Consider the following 13,382-nt stretch of genomic DNA (forward strand, 5'->3'; position numbering starts at 1 on the left):
GGTGGGAGAGAAGAAAATAGGAAAAAATGCAAGGGAGGAGGGATGCTGTACTGTAGATGGAGAGAGAGAGAGAGAGAGAGAGAAAGAGAACGAGTCAGAGGAGGTACACAGGCATCCCCAGATTCATGGTTTTGACATCTGTGTCCTTCTCGACTCGCTGCTCACAGCCCGTTTGGGGGGGGGCGGCCCGTTTGGGGGGGGCGGACGGACAAAAAAAGATCCCTTATCCCTTGACGCTGGACTACTCTGGTGAATGGGGACACATTTAAGGATGAAGAGGTTGTTAATGTGCTGGGTAGCATGAGGGAACCTCTGAAACACACGAATGTAAAAACACACACACAAGAGATAGAGAAATAACACGCATGAAGGCACACACGCCCATCAGTGAGTTATAGTGAAATAAGAAACCCCAAAAAGGAGAGAATGCTTGACAAATAATGACTTCCAACCAAGAGAAATCAGAAGGTGGGGATTCAGTAGCTTACCTATACTTTTTATCCTTCATTCTTTCTCTTTGCCCTCTGCTCCCCTCATCTGGCTCTGCCCCCTCTTTCCTCTTCATCTCATTCCATCCCTCTCTCTCTCTGACCTCTCATTTTCTCAATTTCTACCCTCATCTTAATCTCCCTTTCCTTTTCTCTCTCTAGTCTGCACCCTCTTCTCCCCACCCCTTTCTCTTCCTACCCCCTCCATCCTTCCCTCTCTCCCTCTCCAGGTGTGTGACCTTTCGGCTGTCCCTGACAGCCAGTAAAAGGCAGTGTTTCAGAACTACTACTGTGTCAGGCCCTGTTTGTCACAAATCATTAAGCCTGGCCAGTGACAGACAGCAGCTGACCCTGAATATCCACATGCTCTCTCTCACACACACACACACACACACACACACACACACACCAGTGCGTGCACATGCCGGCATGGGCTACACACCTGCGGTAAAAAGCACAAAAACACACAGGCAGAAAAGCAGTGAAATACTGTACTGTGTACCATCTGTCAACATGTGTACAGACTAGAGCTGGGCGATATGGACAAAAACTATTCTCAAAAAATTTACCCATTTTGCTTGATAACGATAAATACAACGATTTGTTTCACTTTTAATGCACAGTTAATTTCCATTAGCGACAGGGTTCTAGACTAACTTTTTCCTGTGCCTTTAAGAAGTAAGACAACTGAGATGGTATGGTTAAAAAAACAAGTTAGCTATTTCATCTAACATGTCCAGAGAATGCATGATTTATATTTTGATATGCAACCTGATCAAATAGGATCCAGAAAGATCCGATTTCTTTTTGACTCTTTAAGCGTGATTTGTCCGTGATGGTCAGTGATGAAAAATCTGCGCACTGGAACAAAGCTCCTCAGTAGTCATCCCGTCCCAGTCTGTTGACAGATGCTACGCTACAATACCAGTTATGTTATGTGTTTCTGTCCACAAGAGAATACTTTCAGCATTGCTCGTTCAGTATGCAAATCGAGAGGGAAAAAAAAAATGTGACGTAAGAAAAGTCGCTTCGGTAAGACAAAGACAATGTTGGTGTCTAATTTTCAATTTATCGTCCCTGCACTAGTGTGCTTACACACACACACACACACACACACACACACACACACACACACACACACCAAAGAAAACCATAATTAAGACAATAGAACTTTGCAATGCATCAACTGCAGTGGTTTTGCGCTTTAGTAAAAAATAAAGCAGTGAAGTCTGCCACAAGTGATTTCTCCTATAATTTTAAACTCCCGTTGCTCCACTTTTCACCAAAGTGGCATGCACGGCCGGACATAAGGCTCTGGAGACAGGTATACACAATAAAATGTTTTAAATGTACATTTAAAACCACACTGAACTGGCATTGGATGGCTACTGCCTTCTACTGCACTTCCTACAGGGGGTATTCGGTGGACTAGTGGAACAAAGTGTGTGTGGTGTGGTGTGGTGTGTGTGCGTGTCCATGCATGTGTTTGCATCCATGTCCATAATAGAAAAACAAGCTGCCTGATAGCTCTGCTCAGTCATTGAGGTCACATGACGGTCATGCAACGTCTGCCATTTTAAGCTCCACCCACAATATAATCAACCACAATAGATAGCGCAATCGTAAAAATCCTGATCTAGCATATTAAGTGTATATGTTGTTTTTTTGTTTTTTTTTTTTGGGGGGTCTTCTTACTGTATATACTGTACAGATACAGTAGGGTATAGGGTCGTTCTATATGAATTCAATCACTTTTTGACTGACAATCATTTGATGTGATATTCCTCCTTAGTAGCTTGGGTTAATGTCCCTATTCAATCACTAAGACCAGCGGGCTGTATAGAACCATCATAAATGTGCATCGTTCTTTTATTGTCCATTTGTATTGTTCTTGTCCTTTTCTTAAATGCCATTATAAAAAGTGTATATGATAGTGCAACACATTTATCCCAATGGGGAAAATTAAGTAAGTACAGTACAGTACAGAGTGTGTGCGCGTGACTCACCTGAGCCCCCCTCGGCCAGGTAGAGGTCTCTGGCATAGAGAACCGAATCCAGCATTGACTCAAACAGCAGGAAGTAACCCTGGAAGAGAGAGAGGACAGATCAGTACAATGGTCAGGGAGACATGCATCGGAGGGTTGCTGTCAATATCTCAGGTGCCACTTACTACCGATGTGCCCTTGAGCAAGGCATTTAACTCCAGAGTTGACCCTGTGCTGCTCCCAGACTGTAATGTGAGTAATTGTGTGGTGGGGATGGGTACCGTGACAGCAGGTTCCAACACATTTCCGTTGTCTCTGCATAATGGATAAATAAAGATTTGATTGTCTATTTCATATGATCTCGTCACGTCTTGAATTATATTTTGCTCCGGTGATTTTAAACATGGGAAAATATAGTCGAACAAGCAACTGCAATTGAAATTCGAGGTGAGATTTAAATAACTTAATATAATACAAATGTGACCAATTACTATCAGGTTTGGGCAAAGGTTGATAGAGTTTTCTTAATATATATGTGGTTAGTTTTGGTCACAATACTTTGTTTGGGTTAAGAGTGTAGTGTAGGCGTCCATCTGCATGAGAAAAGGAAAATACAAAGAAAAGACCTGAAGCATTTTGAAAACTCTGGGGGTGTTTTGTTAAGAGGACATTTCACGCCAAATCAAGACATGGAAATGGTTACAGAAATTGTACCACAACACTCCGCATCCAGGTATGAAGCTCTCTCATTATTAGTGTCTGTCTGAACACATGCACTGTTTCCATAGCTATAATAGTAAGCTGGCTGGCTAGCTAGCTATATTGCTGTGTAACAGCCAACCGAAATCAGCACATTTTTATATTCAAAGTTAGTAACTACCTAGCTACTAATGTAATAAACATAGTTAAAAAAAATTGCAGGTTAGATTGCCATTTTGGCTAGTTAGCTAGCTGCAAGCTAGTTTGTTTTTGCTAACAAAGATGCTAGGGCTAACGTTAACGTTAGATAGGCTAGAGTAACTACAATAACTGTTCTTCCTTTTTTGTATTAGCTAATGATGCTTTTTTGTTTTCATGGTGAGCAGTTGATCAGCTGAATGCCAAGTAATAGAGATTGGAGTAAGAGCGACAAAATATCAGTTATTCCCATTAAGACTTAGACAGACCAGTTCCACATCCTAAAATGTTCACAGGGATTTTGATTCATGTTAATTGTGTCACAGTTCTCAAAATAAATATGAAAATATTGACGTGATTGGAACTCACATGCCAACAGATAACAAGCAATAGACTAACAGTAGTGAGAAATATAAATGGTTTCAGTTGTGCGATTCTATTAAAACCACCTGTTGACTTTCATTGCTAATACACCACACTGACTGTATCTTCTCCAAAATACACTGAGTATACCAAACATTAGGAATGCCTTCCTAATATTGATATCTCCTCCCCTTCCATCTACACTGAATGAAGTGGATTTAACAAGTACATCAATAAGCTATCATAGCTTTCACCTGGTCAGTCTATGCCATGGAAAGAGCTTAATCTTAATGCTTTGTATACTCAGTGTATATACACTGGACCGAAAGAGAAAAGCATCAGATGCCATAAACAGAGCAGAGGGAACTAAAATAAAACTAAAATGGCATGCCAGAGATGGGTTAGTTTATAAATGTGAAGCAATCCATACATTTGAAAAATGCAGTACTCGGTTCTGAAAAGAACCTTGTACAAGGAATTTTAATGATTTGTAACCTCGAGATTTAAGTGTTGAATACCTTCTGTAAATTAGGCAGAATAACATTCTCTCTATTCCACAGACTTTGGTCGGTCATCCTGAATTCCTATCGGACCTTGTAGTCAGCAGATAATATAAATATAAATAAATAAATATAAATTTTTGGTGACTTTAATATTCACATGGAAAAGTCCACAAACCCACTCCAAAAGGCTTTCGGAGCCATCATCGACTCAGTGGGTTTTGTCCAACACGTCTCTGGTGAACGGAAAGACACTGGAGCAACGAACTGTCCTTGCTGTCTCTCCCTGGCCGGTTCCCCTCTCTCCACTGGGGTTCTCTGCCTCTAACCCTATTACAGGGGCTGGGTGAGTCACTTGAGTGGGTTGAGTCACTGACGTGGTCTTCCTGTCTGGCCCCCCCCATTGGGTTGTGCCGTGGCGGAGATCTTTGTGGGCTATACTCTGCCTTGTCTCAGGATGGTAAGTTGGTGGTTGAAGATATCCCTCTAGTGGTGTGGGGGCTGTGCTTTGGCAAAGTGGGTGGGGTTATATCCTGCCTGTTTGGCCCTGTCCGGGGGTATCATTGGATGGGGCCACAGTGACTCCCGACCCCTCCTGTCTCAGCCTCCAGTATTTATGCTGCAGTAGTTTGTGTGTCGGGGGGCTAGGGTTAGTCTGTTATATCTGGAGTATTTCTCCCATCTTATCCGGTGTCCTTTGTGAATTCAGTATGCTCTCTTATTCTCTCTTTCATTCTCTCTCTCTCTCGGAGGACCTGAGCCCTAGGACCATGCCTCAGGACTACCTGGCATGATGACTCCTTGCTGTCCCCAATCCACCTGGCCGTGCTGCTGCTCCTGTTTCAACTGTTCTTCCTGCGGCTATGGAACCCTGACCTGTTCACCGGACGTGCTACCTGTCCCAGACCTGCTGTTTTCAACTCTCTAGAGACAGCAGGAGAGGTAGAGATACTCTCAATGATCGGCTATGAAAAGCCAACTGAGGTGCTGAATTACTCGACAACTACTGATTATTATTATTTGACCATGCTGGTGCATTTGACCTGTCTGCACCCAGCCAGAAGAGGTCTGGCCACCCCTCAAACTACTAGGTTTGTGATTACTGTGCTTCTTCACCTGCATTGCTTGCTGTTTGTGGTTTTAGGCTGGGTTCCTGTACACCACTGAGATATCAGCTGATGTAAGAAGGGCTATATAAATCAATTTGATTTGAAATCAAATTATATTTGTCATACACACACATATTTAGCAGATGTTATTGCGGGTGTACGAAAATGCAAAAGTATCTAACAATTCACAACAATACACACAAATCTAAAAGTAAAAGAACGGAATTAAGAAATATAAATATTAGGACAAGCAATTTCAGAATGGCATTCACTAAAATACAGTAGAATAGAACACAGTACATACATATGAGATTATACATACATGATTCCATGTCTATGAATATAGGGCAGCAGCCTCTAAGGTGCAGGGTTGAGTAACCGGGTGGTAGCCGGCTAGTGATGGCTATTTAGCAGTCTGATGGCCTTGAGATTGAAAAACAGCTTATGTCTCTCGGTCCCAGCTTTGATTCACCTGTACTGACCTCGCCTTCTGGATAGCAGGATGAACAGGCAGTGGCTCGGTGGTTGTTGTCCTTGATGATTCTTTTGGCCTTCCTGTGACAGCGGGTGCTGTAGGTGTCCTGGAGGGCAGGTAATTTGCCCCTGATGATGGGTTGGGCAGACAGCACCATCTTCTGGAGAGCCCTGCGGTTACGGGCATTGCAGTTGCCATACCTGGTGTTGGTACAGCCCAACAGGACGCTCTCAATAGTGCATCTGTAAAAGTTTGTGAGTGTTTTACATGACAAGCCAAATTTCTTCAGCCTACAAAAGCATGAAGAGGTGCTGTTGTGCCTTCTTCACCACACTGTCTGTGTGGGTGGACCATTTCAGATCGTCAGTGATGTGTACACCGAGGAACTTGAAGCTTTCCACCTGCTCCACTGCGGTCCCATCGATGTGGATAGGGGCGTGCTTCCTGCTGTTTCAATGATCAGCTCCTTTGTTTTGTCGACATTGAGTGAGAGGTTATTCACCTGGCACCACACTGCCAGGGCCCTCATCTCCTTTCTGTAGGCTGTCTCGTCATTGTTGGTCATCAGGCCTACTACTGTTGTGTCGTCTGCAAACTTGATGATTGAGTTGAAGGCGCAGGTCCCCTGTGTTGAGGATCAGCGAAGTGGAGGTTGTTTCCTACCTCCACCACCTGGGGGGCAGCCCGTCAGGAAGTCCAGGACCCAGTTGCACAGGGCGGGGTTCAGACCCAGGGCCTCAAGCTTAATGATGAGCTTGGAGAGCACTATGGTGAGGAACGCTGAGCTATAGTCATTGAACTGCATTCTCACATAAGTATTCCTCTAGTCCAGATGGGATAGGGCAGTGTGCAGTGCGATGGTGATTGCATCATCTGTGGATCTATTTGGATGGTAAGCAAATTTAAATGGGTGTAGGATGTCAGGTAAGGTAGTCTCTCAAAGCACTTCATGATGACAGAAGTGAGTGCTACGGGTCGATAGTAATTTAGTTCAGTTACCTTTTCTTTCTTGGGTACAGAAACAATGTTGGACATCTTGAAGCAAGTGAGGACAGCAGACTGGGATAGGGAGAGATTGAATATGTCCGTAAACAGCTGGTCTGCACATGCTCTGAGGATGTGGCTAGGGATGCCGTCTGGGCCGGCAGCCTTGCGAAGGTTAACATGCTTAAAATGTGTTACTCACGTTGTCCACGGAGAAGGAGTGCTTGGTCCTTCGTAGCGGGCCGCGTCGATGGCACTGTGTTATCCTCAAAGCGGGCAAAGAAGCTGTTTAGCTTTTCCGGAAGCAAGACGTTGGTATCCGCAACGTGGCTGGTTTTCCCTTTGTAGTCCGTGATTGTCTGTAGACCCTGCCACAGGCGTCCCGTGTCAGAGCCGTTGAATATCGACTCCACTTTCTCTCTATACTGACGTTTTGCCTGTTTGATTGCCTTACGGAGGGAATAACTACACTGTTTGTATTCGGCCATATTCCCAGTCACCTTGCCATGGTCATATGCAGTTGTTCCGCTTTCAGTTTTGCGTGAATGCTGGCATCTATCCACGGTGTCTGGTTAGGGTAGGGTTTAATAGTCACAGTGGGTCCAACATCTCCTATACACTTTCTGATAAACTCAGTCACCATATCCGTGCATTCGTCAATGTTAGAGGCTTCCCGGAACATATCTCAGACCGTGTGATCAAAACAATCTTGAAGTGTGGATTCCGATTGGACAGATGAGCGCTGAATAGTCCTTAGCACGGGTACTTATTGTTTGAATTTCTGCCAATAAGAAGGGAGGAGCAAAATTGAGTCGTGATTTGATTTACCGAAGGGAGGGCAGGGGAGTGCCTTGTAGGCATTTCAAAAAGCTGAGTAGCAGTGGTCTAATGTTCTCAGAGAGAGTGCAACAGTCAATGAGTTTGTAGAACTTCGGTAGCGTTTTCCTCAAATTTTCTTTGTTAAAATCCCCAGCTACAATAAATGCAGCCTCAGGAAATGTGGTTTCCAGTTTGTGAAGTTCTTTGTGGGCAGTCGTGGTATCGGCTTGAGGGGTAATATACACAGCTGTGACTGAGATAATTCTCTTGGGGGGGTAATATGGTCGGCATTTGATTGAAAGGTATTCTAGGTCTGGTGAACAAAAGGACTTAAATTCCTGTATGTTATCACAATCACACCAGTGTTTTAATCACAATCAGTGTTTTAATCATGAAACATACACCCTCACCTTACTTCTTCCCGAAGATTTCTTTATTCCTGTATGCGCTATATGCTGAGAACGCAGTTTGATGTATGGACAAAGACAGTATATCCCGAGAAAGCCATGTTTCCGTGAAACAGAGTATGTTACAATCCTTAATGTCTCTCTGAAGGAGATTCTCTTCCTGAGCTCGTCTACCTTATTATCCAGAGACTGAACATTAGCAAGTAATATACTTGGAAGCAGTGGATGGTGTGCGCGCCTCCTGAGTCGGACTAAAAGTCTACTCTGAATACCTCTTCTCCGCCGGCGGTATTTTGGATCAACCTCTGAAATCAGATAAATTGCCCTGGGGGGTACGAACAAAGGAACCAATTCGTGAAAGTCGTATTCCCGGTTGTAATGCTGGTGAGTTACCGTCGTTCTGATATCCCAAAATTATTTCCGGCTGTATGTAATAACACAAAACATTTCCTGGGCTAATAATGTAAGAAATAACACACAAAGGAGCTAGAAGCAGAGCTGCACTATCTGTCGGCGCCATCTTGCACATTGCTTAGACGTATCACTCACGTCGGCCACAGAGAACAAGAGCCCACAGTCCCTGGGAGCAGGCCGCGTTGGTGGCACTGTGTTATTCTCAAAGTGGGCGAAGAAGGTATTGAGCTTGTCCGGGAGCAAGACGTCAGTGTCCGGGGGCGTGGTTGTTTTTCCCTTTGTATTCCGTGATTGTCTGTAGTCCCTCCCACATATGTAGTGTGTCTGAGCCGATGAATTGCGACGCCACTTTGTCTCTATACTGACATTTTGCCTGTTTGATTGCCTTACGGACGGAATAACTACAGTTTGTATTCAACCATATTACCAGTTACTTACTTAAATGCGGTGGTTCACGCTTTCAGTTTTGCGTGAATGCTGCCATCTATAGATGTCGCTGCACTGGGGGTGTGTGAGGGGAATACAACTGATACCAGCACATCTCATCTGAACTACACTGAACACAAATATAAATGAAAGATGCAACATTTACAATCAGATAATAATATGATTACGTAAGAAATCTAGAGTAGTGCATTACTTTGCATGCACACCTAATAATAATTTTTAAAAAACACTTAAGTCAACTAAATATGTACAATATGTACAGGAGCTCTCAGACTATGCTGCCATTACAGCACCATGGCAACCCTCAACAAAATATTTCAAGGCAGAAATTAACCAACCAAAAATATACGAAATCAACATATTTATGAAGAGTGGGAGGGGGTTACTTATTGTAATTTTATGACCCTCTTTCCTTCCCAAACTTGTCATGGAGCACTCTCCACGTTCCCTGCTATTCAGAAGCCCCTCTGTCAAGGGGAAGGTCTGACCCTGGCGTGGCCCTGTGTTCAGCTCCACTACATAGCACATTAGCCCGGGTATTATTCCATTATTACATGTTGTTGGCTTCATCCTTACTGGTGTACACTGCTGACAAATGGCTTTTTTACCAAGCCAGCCTGCAACCCTTCCTATAGACCTAACTCCTCCTCTTTTGGCTCGGTTCAACCTCAACCCCTAGATCCTTTACTGTTGCCCTTTGCTGTAAATAACATTGGTGTAACTCACCCTTTTCCTCCATGAGGCCATATTGCTTTCATCCAGATCTTCAAACAGTAAAGAGGTGGATAGATGAAAGCAATATGGCCTCAGGGAGGGCAGTGGAGCAATCCCCATATTGCTTACACCAATCCAGTCCTTTCAGATCTGTGCATACCAAAAGGGTAGGAGCTCAGGAAAGGGGCTAGGACCAGAACCTCTTTGAGAGAAGGAAATGAGGAAGATGAGGAGAGGTGAAGTAGAGGCGCAGAGAAAGGGAGAGGGAGAGCAAGTGAGATGGCTTCGGCCAGCTGCATAATAATTCACAGATGATTATTCAAATTAAGATAACCTTTCAGCAGAAAGAGGTGAGAAGATAAGAGAGGGAGGGAGACAAACTACAATCGCCACCATCTCATGGCCCATGGATGAACTGAAAAGATGATGATTGCCTCCGAATTTAAAGTAGCGTTAGGGTCTACATTGGTCCCCCCTGCCCAACAGTAACCCGTTATTTTCCACTCCAGAACCAAAGTCCATATCTACTGACTGGCTGACTGTATTAGTCCTGGTCTCTCCTTTTCTCAGAACCAGGTCGTTGTTAAAACGCTCTCGCAACGTATCCCGACCTCATAATTTAGAGCTCAATTTCACGGGACACTGCCTCACCTGAAGGAGAGGGAGGGGAAGACTCTGAAAGGAAGAGAAACGTCTGGAATGAGAGTTACGCCTTCCTTTTTCTCCCATAATGCGTTGGGACGATCTCTTCAAGCCTAACAGCGTGACTCACAATCCGACCCCGCTACGCCCTTCTCATATACACACACACTGTTTATTAGCAAAACACAGGATCCATCTCCACGTCACTGCACTGGGGGTGTGTGAGGGGAATACTCACATCTCGTATCTTAACTACACTGAACAAATATACAAACAAAACATGCAACAATTTCAAACATTTTACTGAGTTACAATTCAAATAAGGAAATCAGTCAATTTAAATTAATTAATTATAGCCTAATCTACATTGGGCACAGATAAAAAATAAAAAATAGGTGTGGATTAGAAAACCAGTCAGTGTATATATTTTATTATACAGGGTGCATTTGGAAAAGAGACCTAGGTCTCAAAATGTATTCCTTGTCAAAATGAAGGATAAATAATAAAATATATGTGTCAACTCAATTCAAACAAGTACCTCCCAAATTAATCAATTGTGTCAGTTCTCACTCTAAGTTGCTTTCAACAACTAAAAAGCACTTTTTTACATTTGAAAGTTTTATTTCCAATTAATAATGGTATATAGAGAATATTTCAGTAGGGAGCTTTATGTTCCCATATGCCTCTTAATCATCCATGAGCTTCTCAGCCAGCTCCTAAATCAGCAGGGCTTTTAAGGTACAGTGAACTAACCAACAGACCAGTTAAACTACAACAGCATTCTCAGTAACGGTTACATAAATGTTTTACATGTGGTTGTTTATCTACCGTAGTTGAACGCACTGACTGAAGTCGCTCTTGATAAGTGTCTGCTAAATTACCAAAATGTAAGTGTACTATTGCAAAGCAGGCTGGGTATTATTCTAATGAGCTCTGCCCCCCAAAAAGATCAACTGTTTCAACAAACAAAATTTGGTCAGTTAATTTCGACAAGAATGAATCTGGTGCACATCAAGTTCAAAAGAGTTAAGTACATTTTACAAGAGACAATTACATTCAACCATAAAATATGCATTTATTGTGTAATGTTAATAAAATATGATAAAGCAAAACTTAAGGGCAGCCATAATCTATTTTTGTTGTTGTTTAGAGCCAGTATTCTTTATCCCTAGACACACTCATTTAGAATGCCTCAAGCTTTAACAGTACTTAAAGCTGTGTGTGTGTTTGTGTGAGAAAGAGAGATTGCGTGTGTGCAAGTGTAAAACTTCCAGAACATCTATAAGAGTGAGTAAGTAGGCCTACTTGAACACTGGGAGCATAACTAGCTAGAAGTTACAGTTAGTTACAGTTAGTTACTTTTGTGTTGTTTATGGTGAAAACACTATCAAAACTAAATGTTGTGTCCCCATCCCTTACAAGCAAACCCTAACTCAATGCACTGCATTATAAATGGAAAACTCTTTCTTTAGGGACATATTTCAGCAAATTCATTGTGACTCATCACGATTAACTAATGCTATTAACCCCTTACACTCGTGGGAATTGGCCTATATGGATAGGGATACATTTAAATGTTTTTGACAGGAGAAATATGGAAACCATATGCATAACCATGGTAGCAATTAAAAAGGGAATAGTTAGGAGATTATAGGAAAATGATTAGACTAAAGATGAAGACAACAATTCACCTGACAAGACTGAATCCAAATAACACATTTTATTTTATGTGCATTTACTGTACTTTGCCGCATTTGTTGATAACAAAATCTGAAAATACTCTGGATACATACAGTAACATGACAAGAACATTTGTGGTAGGTGCAATATGTGACAACAAAAAAATGACAAGGGTTTGAGTGAGAGTTCTAACTGGTGTTTCCAAGTATCCACACACACACCTCTCCAAATTGTGCACAGTTCATAAGTCATTTCAATGCACTTTTATGACTCAAAGATGAGTCGTGAACTATAAGTTGTTTTTTTTAGCTCTCCTAACGGTGTTGAGGAACTACAGAAAGCACAATTGTGGTTGTTTTGTTTGGAACCCAGCCCTGCATCTCTGCCTTTATGCTATATGCATTATAAATCGCAATCTAGTTTAGGTGGGCATAATTTTAAAGCTTGTAGTTACCATTGCCGAATTTTGAGTAATCAAGGTGACAGACAGTGACACATTCAATACTGCCTTGTACACTCTTGCCTGCATCTAGCTGATCTAGGATGTATTCATAAGTCCAACAGTTGCGACTTCTATTAGACACATTCAGTTATGTTTATCCCTGTTTTGTTCTGTTTGCTTCCATTTAAGAAAAGTTTTTGAACAGAATCGGTGGAGTGAACACACCCCTGATCACACGCAAACAGTTGACTTTCATAGCAGCCACATAAAAACAGCATGATTGTTTTGCTTGTTGTATATATATTTCCTTCTAAGACTAATTCTTCTTCTGATCTCTTTTAATGCATGGGCACTTCCGTTCCAATTTCTGTACTGGATTACAGGTACTATTCTCTAAAAGATACCTTTTCCCTAATTTATCAGTTACCAGTTCTGGCCATTAAAGGCAAAGGTCCAGGGCCTGTGGCCGGCCTGCTGGAGATGGTGGTCCTTTTCTCTCCTTTTTTGTTCAGAGTTAAGAGAGTAAGAGAGAGGGGAGAAGTACTTTTCTAGTCCTGCTAGGTCACATGGTATTACACCTACAGTAAGTGTTGTCTTGGAGGTAGAGAAAGTATTTTGTGGACATATTTCAAGTATCTTAAAATGCCTTTTTAGCTTTGCTTTTCCTTAGGGTGCTTTTTAGTTGTTCAGTTGTGTCATTTTTATCTTATGTTGTTTGTTCTGTAGTAAATATTTCAGCTTTTTATTTTCGCAGTTTTTTTTATTTGTTTTTCCTGTGAAGCGCATTGTGTTCATTCCATGTCTGAAATGTTCTGTATAAATAAAGCTTGATTTGAAAACCTGAAGTTGGTTAAGGTCAATTCAAAATAATGTTCAACATGTGTGTCAATGTGCGTATGTTTGTGTTTTCAAGTGTCTGTCTCTGTGAGTGTGTATGTGTCACCATGTGTGTATGTGCCTATGCATGTGTGGGTGAGTGACAGTCAGTCCGACTGGGCGACAGTATGACTGATTAC

At 42.3% G+C, this 13,382-nt stretch overlaps 1 protein-coding gene across 2 annotated transcripts in view; it reads right to left on the minus strand.

Annotated features, from left to right (window-relative positions):
• prmt3 (protein arginine methyltransferase 3) overlaps window positions 1-13,382 on the minus strand; it is a 94,278-nt gene that overhangs the window by 56,969 nt on the left and 23,927 nt on the right. For both annotated transcript variants that reach the window (XM_024418433.2, XM_024418434.2), the window contains one exon: window positions 2,495-2,573. In XM_024418433.2, coding sequence (XP_024274201.1) covers window positions 2,495-2,573 — 79 coding nt within the window. The remainder of the gene's footprint in view (window positions 1-2,494; window positions 2,574-13,382) is intronic.

Source organism: Oncorhynchus tshawytscha, linkage group LG04, assembly GCF_018296145.1.
Source record: "Oncorhynchus tshawytscha isolate Ot180627B linkage group LG04, Otsh_v2.0, whole genome shotgun sequence".
Taxonomy (NCBI): Eukaryota; Metazoa; Chordata; class Actinopteri; order Salmoniformes; family Salmonidae; genus Oncorhynchus; species Oncorhynchus tshawytscha.